Genomic DNA, 22,500 nt, shown 5'->3' with positions numbered 1-22,500 from the left:
TGTATGTCTCTTCCCTCTGTGGCCTCTGTGTTGGGGACAGGGGAAGAGGAACAACACTAGTGTCTCCTTGCTGGCCTCATCTGGAGCTGCAGGAATTGAACCAAACGTTGCTAATAGGAAATCTAACCAGCAGACTACGGGGATTCATGGTAGTGTGAGGGCGAGCAGGAGGTCAGACTGACAGGTAATTATCTCAGAGCGTTACGTGATGGAAATTGTCCGTCCCAATCTCATCGCTCTTGGAGGAATTCAATTAGCAGGTGTTTACTGGGTAAACTGTGATTACATAGGCTGGAGAAATATAGCTAATTACTAGCTACCACAAATACATCACTAATACCTCCATAGTGTTCAGCCCAAGACTGTTAGGTGCATTTATAAATAAAAATGCTATGCTCAAAAAGTGTTGAAGTGTCGATTTTGACACAATGTAGAATAATTCAGCAAGCAGTGTGAGAATCCAGGGTTTTGGATGCTCACCAGAAGCAGAGCAGTAGGCACGATTTAGAGGAAATTCCACTAACAGACTTTGAAATTTGAAAAGACAGAGGGCATAAAGAAAACCTGGCTCTGCCCTGAGCTCCAAGCACCAAATGATTCTCCCATCAGTAGACCAGCCCGGCTGGCCAGAGAAAGACAGCCAGTAACTTCTTTGGTTGATTGGTTGTTTTTTTGGGCCGCGGGTGGTTTTCTGACCGCCTTTCGGACTTTTGGTCAAAAGGCGCTCGTAGAATAGTTGTTTTGGAACCTCCAGACATTGGCTTCAATGTTTTATGAGTGCTTTGATAATTTTGACATCATATTTTTCAAAAATGTTGCCTCCTGCCACTTTTTCTTGCACATCTTGCACAAGATTCAAACCATAACAACAAGGCTATAACGTTCATGTGGATATTTGTAATAGCAGTAAATAGACATATGTGATACACATCAGACATCCACTATTGAGTACACAATCATGTGCAATTGATAAGCAAGCAAACTAGCGTTTTGGCTGGTTTTAAAACCAAAACAGGCCAAAACTAAATATATCTACATCGATCGATCGAGTAATGCAGATATAAAGAAAAATATATTATTCTGGTTGCCACAATCTGGCAGTGCATGTCTGAGAAGGCACCACACAACCGCACAACCACTGCAGGACGCGTACGATGCAGAGAAAAGAGTTGACATGCAGCAGCAGAGAACCACGCACCCACCTTGGCTTCATACTCCCTGATAAGTCTCTGAGCCTTGGTGAGATTCTCTCTCTCATTAGTTAACTAGACAGATGCAACACAGACACGCGCACACACACACACACACACACACACACACACACACACACACACACACACACACACACACACACACACACACACACACACACACACACACACACACACACACACACACACAAACACACACAGAAGACAAGAACCACAGCTCAGAAGGATGGGGAAAACAGAGAGCACAAAACAGAAGCACAGACAGAAGTGAGTTAGACAGAGAGGAGGGGAAACTGTGGCACATTGTAAACAACAGAGACAACAACAACAACCCAATACGAGGAGTAGAAAGCAGGGGGGAGGTGGAAGTGGAGGAGGAAGAGGAGGAGGAGGATGAGGAGAAGAGGGGGGGGGGGCGTCCATGACACCGTACATGTTGATAGTGGTGCAACATCACAGTTCCGTTTGCCTATATTAATTATTCGTTGTGAGAAAAAGGCAGAGTTTATGGTGCATTTACACCAAAGAATGAGAGGCGGTGTCTGCTTTGAAAGGGAGACGTGAATGTGAAAACACTGATGGGTACATAAAAGGAAGTCGACTAAAGGCAGGAGGCAGTCAGATGCACCATCAAAAGGTTCTCTCCCTGTAGCTCGCGTCCCGGGCGCTGGATGTAAACTCACGTCTATTTCATCTCCGTGGCGCCTGATTATATGATGGACATTCATTCGCGCCTGGCAGGTCTTTGTTTTAGCATTGTTCCCGGGCTCCGCTTTGATAGCTTTACCCTGGGTGTGGTTGCCACGGTAACACAGGGGAATAAATGCATCCTGGTAACCAAATCAAAAAATCTCCCTATTAAAACCTCCACGCCAAAAAACAACAACACACTGCTTAGTGACACCGGGTCGAAGAGGATTAAATATTTAACACTTATAATGGGAAAATAGATAGGGAAATTCACCAGCATCCTGGACTTAAATATAACTTCCATTTTTGCGAGATATTCGAAAGAGGCAGACACGAGGTGCTTTTGTTTAAACGTTACTTTCACCCAAAGAGTAAGAAACCTGGCGCAGTTGGACGATTTAGAAACTCAAAAGAAAAAACGATCAAACTTGATTTTCTGGACTCAGACCTCCGAGCGACTGCAGTCGGCGGCGGCGGGAGAGACAGCGCGCGGGGCTGTTAACACGGCGGCGGGCAGCAGGCCGCCACACCGCGGGTGAGAGACCCAGCGCTGTCACGGTGGCAGTCGGAGCGGAGAGTGGGATCCGATAATGAGACCGGGGCCCGTCGGATAAGAGCGACCGTGCGGCCCTGTATCACACGACCAGAGGAGGGGGAGGCGGGGAAACACGAGTGATCCACCACACCCTGCTCCCGGGGGCAGGGCGAGGGCACATGGACGCACGGCGCCAGGTTGTTAAAGCCGATTAATGGTACGGCGAGCAGCGGCGGCCGGGCGGCGCTGCATTATTCATCGGCGCCGTGGCTAATTCGCCGGACGCCTCCCGAGGCCGTGCTCCGTGAACGGGGCGGGCGGGGGGTGGGGGGGGTAGCTGGAGGAGACGCCGTGGGGATGATTTCCCTTTTTGTTTGTGACTTCAGCCGGTTTTGTGACGGCGGGATCTGTGCTCGACGGCCTCGTCGCGGGGGAATCAAATGGACGCATCGAGAGACGGCCCGGCTTGTTACCGCTGCCGCGTTCGTTGGAGACGCGCTCTCGTTAGGACGGCAGGCGGGGCGAGGACGAGACACTCAGACATGCACGCCGCTTTTATGCCTTTTTGTTGCTGTTATTTTTTTCCGTACTTCCAAGAGAGGCCTCTGCCACGAGAAAACTAACATCTCTACCTCATTACTATTCAGCAAAGTAGCAGGCGCATCTTTGATGAACTGTGTGTGTGTGTGTGTGTGTGTGTGTGTGTGTGTGTGTGTGTGTGTGTGTGTGTGGGTGTGGGTGTGAGCGTGACTGTGTATTTGTGTGTGTGTGCTTGACTGCGTGTGTTTGTGTGTATGTACATGACTGTGTGTGTGTGTGTGTGTTCGTGACTGTGTTTGACTGTGTGTGTGTGTGTGTGTGTGTGTGTGTGTGTTCGTGACTGTGTTCGTGACTGTGTTTGTGTGTATGCGTATGTGTGCGTGCGCGCGTGACTGTGTGTGAATGTGCGTGCTTGTGTGTGTGCGTGTTTGTAAACGCGTGAATGTGTGTGCGTGTTTGAGGGTGCATGCGTGCGTGCGTTTGCGCGCGCGCGTGCGTGCGTGCGTGCGTGCGTGCGTGCGACATGTGTAAATGCCTGTGGATTTGGAGGGTTGGTGCTCCAGCTGATAATAGCGCTGTAGCTCCGAGTCAAAGGTGCATTAGCTTCACAGCGGCCGCGGCGCGGTTCAGGGTCACCCCCAGTGGCTGTACGGAGCCCCCCCTACGCAGAAGGCTGGTTGGGTTATTGTCAAAGGCGGGGGTGGGGGATTAATCACAGGCTCTGTTCACTCCCAACAATTACCTTTAATTGTTAGTGGAGCCGGTTTGTGCTCTAATATACTGAATGTATCCCTGAACATCATCATTAGCTGTAGGGGTTTTGATTGGATTATGTGAAAATGTTATGATGTTAAATATTGCATCCAGTCTATATTAAAGGATTTTAGATCATTGATTAGATCAACAGAATGAGACCAATATGTAAAAATATCCTTAAGATATCTCCGTTAAAAATAATGTATGCTTTAAAAAGCAGATTGCAAATCTGTAAACGAGGCATCCTTTTGGGGCATGCTTCTTATACTGGCTCAACAGAGAAATGTACAAACTGCCAGTATTTTCAAAGTGTACCTTGACTCATTCCAATTGACCAGCATTCATGGATGAAATTAGAGACGGGCTGGAGCGAGTTTGGAGGGGTTTGTTCAGGTCACACACTAGCTCAAAGTTTTGGAGGTTGAGAGAGATACGAGAATCACTCCTATCACAAAAGAAAAGTAGCAGCCAGAAGCCTGAATCATAAAAATACATTGATTTTAAACTTTTAAAGTTGGCAGTATAGCATAGCATACCTAGATTTAAACTTTATTGGCAGCATGAAAAGGCTACCATCGATGCAGTCTCTGCAAATTAAGTGTGTGCCATGAATATAATGCGGGTGAACCCTGAACCCAGCTCTAAATGAAGGGCTATTGTTCACTTTAGGGGGGCGAGATTAGTGCCAAAACACGCCACTCGACCGTATCACTTAAAGCAAACAAGCATCTAACTGGCCCGAAGCTTCGGTTAAAGTCCCGCGGTACGTAAACCTCTGTTCTCAGAGGAGCTGAAGAGCACCGCAGCATCAATGCATGGCTCTCGTTATGCGAGCGTCATCTTTGTAAGAATCAAACCGCAGAAAAATAAAAAACAAGCCACTACACCGAGAGCAGCCTTCCTTTGAAAGGGCTTTCTAGGTACGGACCCACGGACGCTGGTCCACACTGCCTGTTAACACACCACAGTCGGGCTTCAAAGAACAACCTGCTCCGACCCATGGGACTGTGTGTGTGTGTGTGTGCGCGCGCGTGTGTGTGTGCGTGTGTGTTATATATGTGGAGCTGAGGAGGCCAAGGGAGGAAACGGAGGATAAAAAATTAACAAGTGGTAATCTCACAGAGTACAGAAGAGACGGAGGGAGCTAGGACAGACGTAGGACGGACGTAGGACGGACGTAGGAGGGACGTAGGACGGACGTAGGACGGACGTAGGACGGACGTAGGAGGGACGTGGGAGGCCCTGGACGCTACTCGACTTAATCATCAGTAAGGCCGGGGGGCGGAGCCTAGAGCCCTCGGGGCCGCGTCGGGATTGGACGTCGGGGCGTGCACGTGTCAGACGACGTCACGCACAAACAGCAGGGGCAGGAAGTGACCCGGGGACAACGCTACGGGAGGCAAACATGAGTCACAGGCGATGGTTGAGGAGAGCGCGGAGCCATCGGGGGGGAATCTGAATATTCAGGGATGGATCTGACGAGTGTGTGGATGCGGATGAAGGAATGCTTTTTAAAACGTTTCTGAGATTGACGCTAAATCCGCTTTTTCACAAAGCGCGTGGAACGACCTCGAGTTGTACTCGGAGTCATGTAGTCGGAGCAGAAAAGCGCCTGACCTCGTTCATCTTTTGTATCATCTTCCAATCGGATGACGTGCGTGGCGACGACATAGTGTGAACAACATGGAGGAGAAGCTAGCCCTAGTGGCCTCTGCCTCTCCACATCTGCATGCAGATGTTTGACTAAATGATGAATGATTTAATCGCGGTTGGGCTAAGAACAGAAGTGGTTCGGCGATGCATTGTAACGGTAAACAAGTGTGAGGTTTGGGCATCTCAACTAAATATGCGACCAAAATCCCAGAAAGGGTTTGAGGTAAAACGAACGATGAGGTCATTCATCTGAACAATGATGCACAGCCAAAGTTGCCCGTATGGTCCACGGCGGTTTTCATCTGGATCTTTATTAAGAACAGCACCAAACCGTCTGGTGTCTCCAGGGGGGCACGGGAGTGTTTCCAATTAGGTTGAGGAGGAAACAGCCGTCCTTTTCAATGCTTATAAAGGGGGTATTTGCCCGGTTTGGAGCTGTTATGCAGCAGCCATGAAGAGAAACCCAATCCATCCGTAAGCCTATAGAATTACATAGGAAGGCTTCAATGGGGCAATTCTCCCCGTTTAAAATGCCACGTCTTAGGAGGGAGATTGACCCTCTATCGAATCAAAAGACCTGGCATGGATGAAAACACACACTTAGAGACCGTATCACCGCCTCGGCCGGGCTGGGAGAGGGATGCTTTGGACTTTTTGTATAGGTTTGTTGTTTTTTTTTCCTCTCTGGAGCTGCGTTTGGAGTCAATACTGGAGATGTATTTCACTCGGAAGGAAATTGTGTTTCTCGAGAAGCGCAGATCCATTTCTGTGAAGAGTGGGTCTGAGATGGGGAGGCTGCTGGCCCCTTAACTCCCCCCCTCTCTCCCCCCCTATGGTGGGGAGAGAGGCGTGACCGGTCCATGTTGTTCTCTCTGAGTTGGGGTGGTGGGGGGTGTGGGGGGGGGGGGGGTGTCTGGGGGTACCTGGGTCTGCAGCGTCTGGATCTGGCCCTCCAGCTCCTTGATGCGCTCCTCCTTCTTCTGGGCGTCCGCCTGTGCCTCCTGCCGCGCCCCGAACTCCTCGTCGAACTGCAGACCAACGGGGGAATGAGCGTTATGACTAGTGGCGTCCACGCACGGCCATGAACACTGTGGAGTGTGTGAACACGCACAGGCACGCACGCACGCACACACGCACACACAAACACACACACGCTGTTGTCATTAACTTCTACAAAGACTCCTTCAAACACACACACACCCCCACACACACGCACAGGAGCCACGGGGTATCTCCGGAGGATGGCCGACAGCAGGCCCCTTCCCCGACAGCCCCCCGTGACCCCACTCAGCGGGTCTATTCTTAGCCCGCGTGGCTCTGGGCCCCTGTTGTCCTTTGCCTCGGTTCCATGCCTGGTGTCAGGAGTGTTGACGGACATAACCTTTCTGAGGAAGACAAGCCTTGTCAGGACAATGTTCCCGCGTGCACCGCGGCGCCAACGGGGAAGGAACACACCCACCAATCTAAAGGTGCGTTCACCCGAGACCCGGTGTGAGAGTGTGTGTGTGTGTGTGTTATAGAGCGCTTGGGTTCTGAAGCGTGCAGATTTTTAAACACGTGAAATCAGCCACGCCCTAAAACATCTGCAGCATGCAGATGTTTAAACACACGCAAAATCAGCCACGCAAAATCAGCCACTAAAACATCTGCAGCATGCAAATCTTTAACCACACGCAAAATCCGCCACGCCTTAAAACATCTGCAGCATGCAAATCTTTAAACACACGCAAAATCCGCCACGCCTTAAATCATTCGGTCCCTTTGCAGTGTACTGCAAATCTATTGGGTGGCAACAGGACGTTTTGCGCCGGTGTCCTCCCGTAGGTTAACAACGGAGGGGGACCCTTCAACGTCTGTCAAGGGGTCGTTCCCGAATATGTCCGAGCCGGAGGATTCATGTGGTGAGTGATCTAATACATGTATGAGGGAATGACCCGGTCTGTTCTGGTCTCTTTTGACACCAGAACAGACCGGGTCGTTTGAACATTGAAATAGCTGCTAAATATGTCCATAATTAAACCCTTTCTAAAACCATTATATCGATGGTGCTAATGCGGGGTTAATGGCTTGCGTATTCTCTCACTGGACGGCAGCTGTCAAATTGGTTCCAGAATATTTGAAGGATGTTCGAATATCTGACTACAAATCAAATGCATCATAATTCGGTCTGCCCTTATTTGGCCATTCTGATTTTTTTCACCCTTACCTCGACTGAAGCTTGGACGGGAAGCGTTCTGACTTGTTTGTGTGTGTCTATGTGTGCGTGTGTGTCTGCACGTTCGTGCTTGTGTTTGTATACCTGTGTACACATGTGCGAGAAAGAGATCATGTCGGGTTATGCATCTGTGTGTACGAGGGGTTTGTGTTTCTTTGTGTGCGTGCGTGTGCATGTGGGTGGTGTATGCCTGTGTACACACACATAAGTGACTGCATGGGGCTCTGCATCCGTGTGTGTGTTTCTGTTGCGTCCTATATATCCACAAGGTTCCTTCATCAACAACAAACACGCGGTTCTCGAAAAACACAGAAACACAAACACGCAGTCCTCGGGCGTCCCGGGGTGGGAGACGTCGAGAAAAAAAACAAAAGAAGAAAACGAATGATCCAAAGAGCCAGACGGTGACCCGGCACAACGGGCAGGAACAAGTTTACATCAGAATATCAGCATTGATCCTTGTAGAGCTGAAAGGGATCATGTAGCGCCACAGCCACGCATCGATCAGGCCCGCAGAGTCAATAGCCCGTCTGGAGGGCTCGTGGGTGAGGGAGGGACCCGGGAGGGAGGATAAATAAAGCCGAGAGAGAGAGAGAGCCCCGCTGCGGGGGCGAGAGGGCCCGACCAGGAGGGGCGGATGATTCACCTTTTTGGAGAACTCTGCCGCCTTCTCTTCACTCTCGTCCACCTTGGCTTTGTCCACGCACTGGTCTGCAAGGGAAGAGGGCAGGGCTGTAGTGAGTAGGGGTGGGGATACCAGGGTGGCTCCCGATAGCATAGGCTACGTGATACATGGATAGTACCGCGATACAGCGATTCTGCAATAATCGATATATTGTTAGACAATCCTATGACGATACATCACGATATACTGTACGTCTACAAAATACAAAATGACTATGAAAAGGCATAGTGCTGGATTTCGGTCTAGTTTTTCCATTCACTCGTCTTCGGTTAGTTAACTTCCGTTCAAGTTTCCTTCATTCATGCGTTAACTCGAGGAGCAGGGAAATCTGTTTAGAGCACCTTGTTTTATTAATTAAAAAAACAATATTTATGGCGATATTTTCTTTTTAACTCTTATAATAAAGTATAAAAGTTCAAAAGAAATTCTTGAAAAAATTGAAAAAATGATCTAGATTTTTTGCGCCAGTGTACCGATTCTCGTACCGCACGAAGAAGGGCGACGACGTATCGCCGTATCGATACTTTGTCCCGTCCCTAGTAGTGAGCCACCACAGTAACCACCACTATAGGGGAAGGGTGGGGAGAAGGGGGCCTGTTTTGAACACTCACCAGCCACGTGCAGGTAGGTTATCGATGGCTAATCAAAGGTGCAGTGTGTAGGGCTTTGAGTGGTGAGGATGCAGAACTCGACCGACTGAACACCTCCTCCGCCCTATCCACCTCCGTCTCCAGTGACGTAGGAGGAAGGGCTACGGCGGCCCGCACTGCTGTAACGTCGTGCCACTGCCTGCGACGGCATCGAGGGGCCAAGTGTCAAGTGATTAAGGCTCCTTGATGGATGCATTAGCTGTTTTTAGTTATTAAGTCTGTAAAACGATAGGTCATAGCTTACAAGTAAGATAGTGATTCTGATTGTTAATTAAGAGCGTGTCCTCTCCAGAGGCCTTTGTCTGTTCTGGGTTGCTGTAGAACCATAGGGGGGGGCTCCCTATGTCGATATTAAGGGCTGCTTTAAGGTAACCAAAACACAATGGTTCATATTTGATACGGTTAATAATTAATTGGGAATACATTCTTTTAACAATTATATTTTTATTTTATATAATGTTTCCATTTCTGCCAAGTCCGTTCCCCTAGATGCCACAAAGTGCTACATTTTTGTAGCACAACATGCATGCATGTATCTACAGTATGTATTTATGGCTCCATACTTTGCCCATTCCACATTAATTAACTGGAGAAGCGGACCAGCAGGTTGCCCTCTGAGGCCCCAGTCAGACAGGGGGCGTTCTGTATCGCACTGCCTTCTTTGTTGAAGCCTACACTAAATAAGAAGCAGCTTGCTGCGTCTCTATTTACCGTTACTAGGCAGCCGCCGGAATACTGCGGCTTAGCCCAACCGCTGTCAAAGACATTCACCATTTAGTTAAACATCTGCATACAGATATGGGTAGGCAGAGGCCACTGGAGCTAGCTCCTCCTCAGTGTTGTTCGCACTTGGTTTGCTCCGCTCAATTCATCCGATTGGCCGATGGTAGTAAACCTGCATGACATCAGGCGCTTTTCTGCTCTGCTTTTCTGAGTACATTTTTTTCTCAAGGCGCTCCACGAAACACGCGAGGCCTGGCGCATAGACTGGAACAACACGAGGCACTCCGCGACACAAAAACAGAGAGGAGAACGCCTTAAGTCTGATTGAAAACATTTCCAAACAGCCGTCCCACGCTGCTCGCTGCTGAACTGACTGCGTCTGAGTGTGTTGGTGTACGGTGTTTTACTCGTCTTGCTAATGTGCGGTTGTTTTGTGATGGTGGCTTTTTTTATATCTTGGTTCGTGTTTTATGACACGTTTATGTAAGGCCCTGCCGCGCCCTAACTAGGTCAGGATGTTAAAAAAGAAAAGTGCAATTCCTGGTTGAATTAAGTGTAAATAGAAAAAAGTGGTACAGCATTTCTGTTTGCATTTCACCACTTGATAAGCATAATTAAGCAGCACAAACATGTAAATACATCGTCGAAACCATTTTAAATAGAACCGTAACATGAAATGAATTATCTTTCTGTTTTTACATTTCTACCAAGCACATCAAATGTTGCACGTCTTCAACGTGACTTTGGGGAACTTAAAACGTGTTCAGCGACTCATTAGAGCCTGGCATAACTGAGAGAGGCCCGGAGAAATTCAAACAATTCACGTTAAAAAAGCTTAAAAACTTTTAATGAGCCTTTGATGTCAGGAATCAGAAAAACTCCAAGTGACACAACACTATAATAAAAGGTGTCATATTTTTGGTTCCTACGTCTCGTGTTTTCATATGTGTTGACACATTTCTTTATCGTTCAGTTTCCAACCCTCCCCTAGGGTCCACCAGTAACAAATGACCAAGGGAAAACACAGAGACTTAAAATACCCGACGCTTAAAAGGATCAGTTAAGGGCTGATGCATTATTCATGATTGATCAGAGGATGCTTATCGTGGATGCCACCTCACTCAGGGGTTTGTTGCCAGAATATTAGGGGCTGATAAAGATAGGCGGATGAAGACGGAAGGATATCATTCTAATTTTAGCTCCATCCTCCCTGTGCCTCCTACTGCTGAAGAGGGTTTCACACAAAAGGCCAATGGCTGGAAGGGGGATTCGGTTCTGTTTGCCAACTCTTAATTATGTTGCAGTGATAACTTTGGCCATTATATAAGGCTGGTGAACATGTCGTAACCTGTGGATGCAGTGTGTGCAAATAGTTTGAATGGTTGTCTGATGTATTGTATGGATTATATCAACTTTACTGAGTTACTGACATTGCAACACTACTTAGTATTAGAGTGTGTGTGTGTGTGTGTGAGTCTGTTTATGTATAGATGATATCAACATTACTGAGTTACTGACATTGAAACACTACAGAATATTACAGTGTGTGTGTGTGTGTGTGTGTGTGTGTGTTCGTGTGTTTGTGTGTGTGTGCGTGCGTGCGTGCGTGCGTGCGTGCGTGCAGAAGCCCGTACCTATGAGATGTGTGAAGTCCACATCCAGCCTCTTGCTGCAGCCAAAGTCGGGGTCCATCCCGCTGCGATGCAGGACCACTTGGGACACACACTCCTCCAGGATCTTGTAGTACTGAGGTCTGGGGGGGACGGGGGGGATGGCGGGGCAGAACAATTAGACTCCAGCCTGAGCCGGATGAGTGACACACACTCCCCTGGGCTAATTAAGCACAAATGATTCCCATATCCGACCCAGAGGTCACTGAATGCCACATTCAAAGGTTGCCTCTGCCGAGACGAACAGGTACACCATCGCCTCTCCTCGCCCTAATCGGGGAAACCAGCGGATTAATAGGCAGGGCCGAGCAGGACGCCAATCGTCTCCCCGCTGACAGGCGCCGGCCTGGCCCCCGCCCGGCCCCTGGCCCCCCCACTCACCACCGCTTCCCTCGCTAATTAGTGCGGCCCCTAAACGTTAGCCGTGCAAATACCGCCAATTTAACGGGTGTAATTGAAACGCGTCGGAGAAAAATACAAGCGTGGACGGACGCCGCGGTCGCTCGATGGCGTTGCCGGCCGACCCGGGGCCGCGGTTCTGCAAGGCTGCCTTGGCTGACCTTCTCCTGGTTATATTATCAACGTTAATTGCGAGTGGCATTTTGGAGAACACAGTGTCAAGCTTCGGCGTGGGTTTCACACCGCCGAGTGGCGGTGCCCTTGACGGGCGAGAAAGTAGTCAGAGAAAGAGATGTCCATTTTGTCTTCTCGCTGACTCGCCTGAGGGCCAATGAGACGCCCACGCATCTCCAGACTTTCTGCGCTGCCTTCTTCATCGGCTTGTCAGCGGTTACCAAACACTGCCACGGGCCTCTTGTGCAAACTGCCATAGCGTAGGTTTAGTTCACAGGCGCATGTTTGACTTGAAGAGCGTGATGACATCGCCCGTACCAGTGTCTGCAGCAGCTTCTCAGCGAGGGGAACGCCAATGCCCCCTGCTCTCCTTTCAAATCATTTAAGAAATCCGAATGTTTTATTTAACAGCGGCTCCAAAGAGCTCTGTGATATAGCACAGGTGGGGGGGAAGGGAACGCATCTTCACATCCAGTGGGGCCGGTGAACGATGAGCGGAACAACTTGAACTCCACTGAAACCTGCTAAACTCACAAGCTAAAAAAAACAAGCTAAACTCAGTGGTAGGTGGAAATGGAAATCAGACGAAGGGGGGAGATATTAACATGATGATGAATATATCGCCCGTAACGTGTGTTGTTTTGATGAAACACCATGTGTCTAAGCTGTAGCGGAAGGACCCTCCCACTCATATCGGGAGCAGGCGAATAGAAAGAGATAGAGCGAGAGAGGGAGGAGGTAGATAGAGAGGGCAAGAGAGAGAGAGAGGGCGGAGATAGAGAGAGAGAGAGAGAGAGAGAGAGAGAGGGCGGAGATAGAGAGAGAGAGAGAGAGAGGGCGGAGATAGAGAGAGAGAGAGAGAGAGAGAGAGAGAGAGAGAGGGCGGAGATAGAGAGAGAGAGAGAGAGAGAGAGAGAGAGAGAGAGAGAGAGAGAGAGAGAGAAAGAGAGAGAGAGAGAGAGAGAGGGCGGAGATAGAGAGAGAGAGAGGGCTGAGAGAGAGAGAGGGCAGAGATAGAGAGAGAGAGGGCAGAGATAGAGAGAGAGGGCAAGAGAGGGAGGAGACGGAAAGTTGGAAAGAGAGATGGGGAGAGACAGAGAGAGAGAGAGAGTGAGAGACAGACAGAGAGAGAGAGAGTAAGAGAGAGACAGAGACAGAGTCAGAGACAGAGACAGAGAGAGAGAGAGAGAGAGAGCGAGAGAGAGAGAGAGACAGAGACAGAGTCAGAGACAGAGACAGAGAGAGAGAGAGAGAGAGAGCGAGAGAGAGAGAGAGAGAGAGAGAGAGAGAGAGCGAGAGAGAGAGAGAGAGAGAGCGAGAGAGAGAGAGAGAGAGCATGGCTTAAGCGTCGCAGCATCCAGCTTACAACTGTCACCGTTGTACACCACATTATTATCGCAATAAGCCGCCCTATTTTCCCTGAATCCTCCGTCCTCCGCCGCTGCCAAACAGATCGGCGCCGGGCGCAGATAACTGTGTAGGGAGGGAGTGACCCAGAACTGTCAGGGCCCCCTCCACAGTGGGCAGGGCTGGGCTCGGCAAGCCAACATATGTCCCCTTCATCGCACCCCCACCTCCCCTCCCTCCCCCCCTCCCTCCCTCCCTCCCTCGCTAGTCTCTATATTACCCTGGCACCCAGGTCCTCCACCAGCAGCACCACCAGCGCTGTGGAGTGTGCTGCTGGTGGAGTGGGTGGTGGTGGTGGGGGTGGTGTTGGTGGCGGCGGTTCAGCCTAGGCCCCATCACTTGATCCAGCCCTGCTCCACATAACCAGTGTAATCCCCCTATCGCCCGGCTCCAAAAGGGGAGATCTGCTCTAAATTTACCGCGCTTGATGTGCTCCCATTCGTTAGGGCTCGCACTGAGAGATTAATTACCGAAAAAACATATCAAATAAATAACAAGTTTCAGAACTGCTTAAGAAGGAGGAGGGACCGTTGTGACAATTTCTGCCGGCTCTTTTTTTTTCAAGAAGTGGCATTAGTCAGAAATTGTAGAAGTAGAATAAAGTAGAACATATTGAGTAATGTCTGGCCTGGGCCGCGTGATGAATTAGTGTTAATACGAGCTTGTAGCGATGTTAACGTGACCGGCTAACGAGAAGCTGCTTCCCGCACCCTTCTGCTCTCGCTGCGAGAGTGTGAGGACGTGGGATGTTAGGAGACGTCACCACGGAAAAAATAAGAACACGGATTCGTTTAACATTGATTCCACCGTTTTTTAGACAAACCCTTTTTTTTGGAAAGAGGATTAATGACAAGCCGACTTTTTAAAAAGGCGAACCCCCGGTGACAGCGTTGTAGTACATCCGTCGACATAACCCTTTGAAACGCCATCTAATCGTCCCCCGGGACATCGTTGGAGGCACGGCTCCCTCCCGGTAGCCCTTTGATCAGGGAGTCATCCCGGAGCACCTATGACCGACTCCCTCGCCCTTCGCTGATTCAACCCGACAGGCTGACGCCGCCGCCGCCTGCACAGCCCTCTCCTGTCACACCCCAGCCTGGAGCTCAGCGGAGAGGGTCATTAAAGACTAAAATAACAGCCCCACATCGCCTGCTGTGATCCACGCCGTTAGCTTCTCGCTCCGACGTCGCACGCCAACCACAGGCAGGGAGGAACAAGTTCAGGGATCAATACGTCATACGTCGTCGAGTGAGTCGCACGTCCCACCGGTGACTGAGGCCCGCGTTAACGTAACGCAGGCCCGGTCCCCTTCGCGGCTGTGATGTATGGATGTATTCACACGCGGATCGCTCACAACGCATCAGTGTTCCCGGTGCATGGGTTTATGCGCCTGCCTTTTGCAACACTCTGGGAAACGGTGAAAGTTAAAAAGCTCATCCATTCTCATGAATACGGGTATTGACCCAGCGTTCCTCGCTAACTTGTCTTGCTTTATTTTCCTCCCCTGTCCCCGGAGCGCGGCAGCCAGGGACAGTAGTGCTGAGGTAGACGTGGCCGTTGTGCTGTTGGCTGCTTAATGTGACTTCAATTTTTCACTTTATTGTGCTATATGGGCGGATGAATTATTCATTACCGTAAAAGACCGGCGACTTCTGACGATGACAAATTCATCACGCCGCAGTCGTCCTACCGAACCAGCCCTCATCTAACGATCTTTTACCCGACTTTACTATCTTTGCTATTTTTTTGGGAAATTTCTTATCTATGGGAATAAGCCGGGGCAAAGCAGGGGAATTTATTAATGCCTTGCCGTCGAGACACAGAAGGCTGAATCTCCTCAGTGATTGACATGTTTGCATTTCTGCTGGAGGGTGAACAAATATTTGAAATCATGTTTTAATCATTAGAAAATCGGTGCTCGATTTTAATGGTTTCTGTTGTGTTTTTCAGATTTTATAGGAAACGCCATGAATGGCCACGAGAAGTATTGGGATTGAGCCTAATAATTTGCATGACACTTGTTGAGCCCATTTGAATTTAAGGTGACGAATCACTGACACCAACAGGAAATGGATCCAGAAATCCACATATTTACAGGAAATTTACTTTTTCTATACATATATATACACATACATACATCTATAGATATCTATAGATATATTGATATCATCAATATATCTATCGATATATAGATAGACACGCACCAGGATGCTAAATATATATACACAAATGCATAAATATACTGTATATATGAACACTGTGTAGAGAAACAGAAAGAGGACCATGGTGTGTCTTCTGGCTGGAGAAAAAACCTGTCAGCTCATTGCAGAGTGGTTGCTTCATACAGAGTTTAAAAAAAGAAAATAAAAAAGATATAGCATCTTGGAGCTGGCCTTTGGTGGGCATGGCAAAACACTTGGCTCAAGCGTCTGCTCATCATCAAGGTCGGGATTTCACTGGGAACCCATTTGAGGAGGAGGACTCTGAGCCAGGCCAGGGGGGCCGGGCTCACGCATGGCTCTCACAGCACACCGACAGGGGTGTGGGTGTCTGTGTGTGTGTGTGTGTGTTCGTGTCTGTTGACAGACAGGGGTTTGTGTGTGTGTGTGGACAGACAGGGGTGTGTGTGTGTGTGTGTGTGTGTGTGTGTGTGTGTGTGTGTGTGTGTGTGTGTGTGTGTGTGTGTGTGTGTGTGTGTGTGTGTGTGTGTGTGTGTGTGTGTGTGTGTGGACACAGGTCTGTGTGTGTGTGTGTGTGTGTGTGTGTGTGTGGACACAGGTCTGTGTGTGTGTGTGTGTGTGTGTGTGTGTGTGTGTGTGTGTGTGTGTGTGTGTGTGTGTGTGTGTGTGTGTGTGGACAGACAGGGGTGTGTGTATGTGTCTGTGTGTGGGAGGAAAGATAGGGGTATGTGTGCGTGTGTGTGAGAACAGACAGGTGTGTGCATGATGTGTGTGTGTGTGCGTGTGTGTGTGTGCGTGTGCGTGTTAGGACAGACAGAGCTCACCTGATGTAATAGTCGTTCCTGATGAGCAAGAGATGCTGGAGGATTGACAGGAAGTACGTCTCTGATCCCGTATCTTTCACCATGTTGGACAGGAGATGGTACACCTCATTCATATCAGTGGGGGAACGAGGGGTTAAGGAAAACAGCAACATAGAAACACTGGGTTTTAATGTATGTGTGTGTGTGTTTCCCTTCCATTTGGTTTGTCATATTAAACCACTTTGAAATCACAGTATTGAGACAACCGAGTTTGACGGCTCCGTTCATTACAGTTTAATACACACATAGCGCCCATGTGGCTGTTGGCTGGTGTATGCGTCTCTAGGAATGTAACGGGGGCGTGTGCATCTGACGACCTTCAAAGCGAACCCAATCAATCGAGTATTCTGACAGGTGGGAGCGTGAATGAGCCAAGGTATACACGAGTGCTTGGTATGTTCACACAGCAATAATAACGTGGAGGAAACACTAAGTAAACCCGTCACTCTGAACCCAGCGCTGAAGATCCAGGTTAATAATAATGGGCTAATAATGAGGATATACCACCAGGATGCCATCACGGGCTTCAGACTTCAATTCCCTACCTCAGAGACGGCTAGAGTCCGAGATTACCGTTTTATAAATTGGCTGTTAGAGAGCTGGGTCGTGTGTTGCTCTGAAAGACGAGGGAAATTACATTTCTCTCCAGAAATATCTTCGTACCTATTGTGTATGTGTATTGATTGAGGCTTGAAGCAATTACTTTTTCTATATAAATGGCTCAAATTCCTTAACCCTAAAATGTTTGTATCCCTTCGGAATTAACTGAGCAAAACAGTACAACAATAAAAATAAGCTACAAATAAACGACAAGCAAATAAGCTTCTTAAATACGTACACACCTAGGAACGCATCAGAGGAGGGTGTGTGTGTGTGTGTGTGTGTGTATGTGTGTGTGTGTATGTGTGTGTGTGTGTGTGTAAGGGGGATACTTTAAAAAGCTGGGAAAGATAAAAACATGATTGGCCCCCCACAACTATTAATTGCAGCTTTTGGCCATTTGTGTGAATATATCTATCCACCATAATGAATGATACCGTTATTCTCCTTGTTGAATAGGCCAGCTGGTTTATATAAAAAACGTAACTGTCCATAATTACATATACATTTCAAAAGCATTGATATACAATGGGCAAATTAGCATATAGCTGGCATAACAAATGTAGTGCAACAGTACTAAAGTTTTGCACTGCATTTCTGTTGAACTCAACTGACATATCCCCCCCCCCCCCCCCCCCCTCCATCTTACTGACATTGTGTGTCACACGCACACAACCAGACACAACCAAACACACTTACACCTACACACAAACACACACGCACACACACCCAAACCCAAACAGACACAGACACACACCCATCCTATTCTGCAGGTAATTGAGTTTGAAAAATGAAAATTGGAGACACTGAAAGCACAAGGTAGAAAATTGGGACTTTGCTTTTTAGCGTATTTGTTTACAAAGTTGTAAAGTAAATCCCCCCAGTGTCAAAACAACGAACCCAGATTGCATCCGAAGGGTGATTCACTGGTAAAAAAGGCAGAAAGAAGATGCCTCAATAACTAGGTCAAAGAAACACGGAGTCGACTAGGGCTGCTCCATTATGGAAGAAAAATCATAATCACGATTATTTTGGTCAATATTGAAGTCATGATTATTGAAACGATTATTTTTGAGTTTGAAAGCATGATGTATTTATTCAGCATGTCTCTCCGCAAAAAACACTTTGTAACTGAGAACTTTGGAATTTCGCCTAACCAAAATGATCATGAAAATGTTCAAATCTAAAATAACGTGCAGATATGTTTCCAGCTGTTCAATAATAATAATAATAATAATAATCGAAAACTCGATTATATTAGTTTTGTGATAGTTTGACGTTAAAATCGAAAACGCGATTAAAATTTGATTCATCGCCCAGCCATAGGGTCAACACTTTTATAAAGGATAATTCCAGGCCTTTCCCACCTGGACCCTATCGCCTCCATAGTTCTCATTCTTGGGACGCATGCGTCGAGTCATCAGAGAGAATGCTTCGGCCGTGATCCAACGTAACGGTCGGGGTCAACACATGCCCACAATGTACGTCCTCCACAAGCACTTGGGTTTGCCATTGACACGCTCTGAGTGTTAATACGAGTGTCTGACAACGTTATGGAGAGGAGTCTTACCGAGAGATTACACTGTTTTCTTTACCTTTGGCTTGATCCTGCCTGTTCGCTACTGTGTCTGACCATCACTCAAGGAGAACGCCCGCTCTGAAAGGTGTTTCCTTATTTTAAATGTACAATCTCTCCTTCAGCCCGCCTTCACCCACATCGTCATGGTAACCCCAAGCTACGTCTTCTGTGGCAAACAACTAGTGGCTTACAAAGTACCAGAAAGTACCAGAGTAAAAAACACAGATTCCTCGGTTGAAGGTGACTCCGGTTAAAGTCATCCTTAGAAGCCTTATTCTTTAAGACTGTGTAGCGCCTCCCTATTAACTCCAACAATCGCCGCGATTCAACACTTTCCCACAAATCGCCTGGCCCTATTTCATCCAGTGAATCGAGGGATCCGAAAGCAGGCGGTGCTAAACCCTATAGCTCTCATCATAACACCCCCCCCCACCCCGTGCTGTTATACCGGGGATCCCGGGAGAAGCTCCAGCCGTGGGAGATGCAATTACGTCCATAAGGGTCAGACTGGAGAGGACATAAACCCGGTTCCAGGCCGTGGGAGGGATATAAACCCGGGCCGGCCTGTTCTTCAGTCACCTAGCTGCAGCAGAACACATGTAGAACACGGTCAGGCTGCTGCCAGGCTACCGTCTGGTCTACTTTCTCACTTTATTTTTTTGTTCCCTGTAACCCTCTCGCTCTCCCCTGCTCGTGAATAAACATGAGACGGGTGAGACGGAGACCAGTCAGCAGCGGGGTCAATCAATCACCCTTCCACAGCTCATCCATATTCATGAGTGGCCTGGAGTCACCTCTTCGGCACCTGGACACACAGGAGATGGCCTCTCTCTCTCTCTCTCAGTCTCTCTCTCTCTCTGCCTCAGTCTCTCTCTCTCTACCTTTGTTTCTCTCACTTTCTCTCTTACTCCACTGCGGTCGATCTCTCTCTCTCTCTCTCTCTCTCTCTCTCCCTCTCTCTCCCTCTCTCTCCCTCTCTCTGTCTCCCTCCCTCCCTCTCTCTCTCTCCCTCTCTCCCTCTCTCTCTCCCTCTGTCTCCCTCTCTCTCCCTCCCTCTCCCTCTCCCTCTCTCTCTCCCTCCCTTTGTCTCCTTCTCTACCTCACTCTCTACCCTGCTCTCTCAATATTCATGAGCTGCCAGGAGAAACAAGACACATCTGCACTGCTCAGGAATTAGAGGAGCTACTATCTACGACAGGATGTGATGTAGGCCCCAGTCCCAGTACCTGTGTGTGTGTGTGTGTGTGTGTGTGTGTGTGTGTGTGTGTGTGTGTGTGTGTGTGTGTGTGTGTGTGTGTGTGTGTGTGTGTGTATGTGTGTGTGTACCAGAATTTTTGTGTACACGTATTTCAGCGCCTGTGTGCATGTGTGTGTGCATCTATAAGTGTGTGTGTACTCTCCTGCATTTGTGTGTATAGGTGTGTGTGTGTGTGTCTGTGTCTATTTGTGTGCGTGTGCGAGTGTGTGTGGGTGTGTTTGTGCATGCATCTGTGCATGACTGCTTGTCTGCATATGTGCCCATCTATGCCTGTGCCTGTGTGTGTGTGTGTGTATGTGTGTCTATGTGCGTGTGTGTATGGATTTCTATGTGCGCGTGTGTGTGTGTGTGTGTGTCTAGGTGTGTGTGTGTGCGTGTGTGCTTGTGTGCGTGCACCGTGTGTTGTGGGTCGACTGGGGAGGCAGAGAGGACTAAGGGGATCTGGGGCATTCACATCATGCTCTCTCTCTCTCAGATCAATACCATATTGTCCTTGGAAACAAACATTGGACCCTCTCATTTGTGAACCTGCTGAAGCACATCATTAATCCAGGTGCGCTATTTTCTCTCTCCATCTACCGCTCCCTCCCTCCCTCTCCCCCCCGCTCTCTCCCTCGCCCCCACCGTGTGTCAACAGAGACTGCCACTCGGGCAGCCTTGGCGATGGCTGATTTTCCCTGGCACCGTGGGACTAGCGAGAGACAAAGGTTGAGCGAATGAACATCTGTATAACAATGTCAGCGTCTGCTCTGCCTACTCATAATGTCAGCCCCCCCCCCCCCCCCTCCCTCCCTCCATTCCCACACCATACAACCCCCCCCTCCCCCCCCCCACCTCTCCCCCAGCCCTCCCCCCCCCCCTGCTACCCTTCCAGCAGATTTGTGAATTATTAAAGGCTCCTTGCTCTGGATGCGGGAACAAGTCTCCAACTGTGGACTAAATTACTGCTCACTTTATTAACTACAACTCCACAAGTTTTGGAGTGAAGTTAAGTGGACCTTGGTGGGGTGGGAGGCGTGGGGGGGGGTGGGAGGCGTGGGGGGGGGGGGGAGTGAGAAGGAGGGGGGGGGGGCGGGGGGAGTGGGCGTGGAACGCTCGGCGTCGCGGTTCACAGTTTAGCAGTTCTGGAATTGAAGGCGCAAGACTGAAAGTCGGCGAAAACTGGAGGTTGTAAAATATAATATTACTATGCGATGGAATAATATATGAGGCGGTCATACACTATATTGTGTAATGGTTTTATATTGTATGAGAGGGAGCGGGGAAGGGAGACCGATAATGGGAGGGGGACAGGGATGGAGAGTGATAGATTCATATAAAGATAAAATAAGATAACTATTAAAGTAAAATAAAAACCCTGCAAGAATTGAGAACATAAGTTTTAACAATATGCTCCTGACCGACTCGGAGCCAAGTCTTGTTTTTTTTTTACTTTCTTTCTCTCTCAGACGCAACGGAGACCGAATAGTTAAGAGTCGGTGGACAGCGGCCTCCATTTTGTCTCGATCGCCCCGTCGAGCAGCTTAGAGCGCGGCCTCAGACCCAGACGTCTCAATACAGAGAGAGAGAGAGAGAGAGAGCGAGAGAGAGAGAGAGACAGAGAGAGAGAGAGAGAGAGAGAGAGAGAGAGAGACAGAGGGAGAGAGAGAGAGGAGAGGAGAGAGAGAGAGAGAGAGAGAGAGAGAGAACTCCAACAGGAGAGAGAGAGACAGAGAGAGAAAGAGACAGAGGGAGAGACAGAGGGAGAGATAGAGAGAGAGAGACAGAGGGAGAGAGAGAGAGAGAGAGAGAGAGAGAGAGAGAGAGAGAGAGAGAACTCCAGAGAGAGAGAGAGACAGAGAGAGAAAGAGACAGAGGGAGAGACAGAGGGAGAGATAGAGAGAGAGAGAACTCCAGAGAGAGAGAGAGAGAGAGAGAGAGAGAGAGAGAGAGAGAGAGAGAGAGAGAGAGAGAGAGAGAGAGAGAGACAGACAGACAGACAGACAGACAGACAGACAGACAGACAGACAGACAGACAGACAGACAGACAGACAGACAGACAGACAGACAGACAGACAGAGAGAGAGAGAGAACTCCAGAGAGAGAGAGAGAAAGAGAGAGAGAGAGAAGGAGAGAGAGAGAGAGAGAGAGACAGAGACAGAGGGAGAGATAGAGAGAGAGAGAACTCCAGAGAGAGAGAGAGAGAGAGAAAGACAGAGACAAAGAGAGACTCCGGAAGTACGGGAGGTTAATGAGACAGGGGTTGTTTACCAGGCTTCACCTGGTCAGGGCTGGGGCGGGAGATTGCACTATGGATCCTAAAGCCTCCTTTAATGAACACGGACACACTGGGGGCTTTAGCGGGTAGAGCCCGCCGCAGCTCGGCAAATATGCCCATCTCCCTGCTCCCAGCTGCTGCCGGTTCATCTGAGTATTCACACCAGCCAGCGGTGAGGCGGTGCGGGGGCGGTGAGAGGGTGCGGGGGCGGTGAGAACTCCTAGGGTGCGGGGAGATGGCGAGAGGGAGGGGGGAGGCGGGGGTCTTACAAGGAGTTATTCTCCACTCTCGGGACCGTTTCGTCGAAGCGGTGGGAGAGCTCGATGGCGTCCTCCTCCTTGTTCTCGTTGAAGACCTTCAGCTGGATGTCCAGCTCCTCCGTCTCCTTCAGCTCCTGTGGACGGACACAAGGGGCCAGTGGGCTGAGCACACTACGATGGATACACGTCACAGCA

General features: G+C 49.0%; 1 protein-coding gene across 1 annotated transcript in view; it reads right to left on the bottom strand.

Annotated features, from left to right (window-relative positions):
* Nucleotides 1-22,500, bottom strand: part of diaph2 (diaphanous-related formin 2) — a 378,439-nt gene that overhangs the window by 163,235 nt on the left and 192,704 nt on the right. The window contains 7 exon segments of the mRNA XM_056600149.1: nucleotides 1,203-1,265; nucleotides 6,309-6,413; nucleotides 8,247-8,311; nucleotides 11,293-11,411; nucleotides 16,313-16,429; nucleotides 20,239-20,252; nucleotides 22,341-22,439. Of these exon segments, the coding sequence (XP_056456124.1) occupies nucleotides 1,203-1,265; nucleotides 6,309-6,413; nucleotides 8,247-8,311; nucleotides 11,293-11,411; nucleotides 16,313-16,429; nucleotides 20,239-20,252; nucleotides 22,341-22,439 (582 nt within the window).

The sequence above is a fragment of the Gadus chalcogrammus genome, chromosome 10 (genome assembly GCF_026213295.1).
Source record: "Gadus chalcogrammus isolate NIFS_2021 chromosome 10, NIFS_Gcha_1.0, whole genome shotgun sequence".
Lineage (NCBI taxonomy): Eukaryota > Metazoa > Chordata > Actinopteri > Gadiformes > Gadidae > Gadus > Gadus chalcogrammus.
The sequence above is the reverse complement of the archived record's forward strand: the minus strand, read 5'-3'. Positions and strand labels throughout refer to the sequence as shown.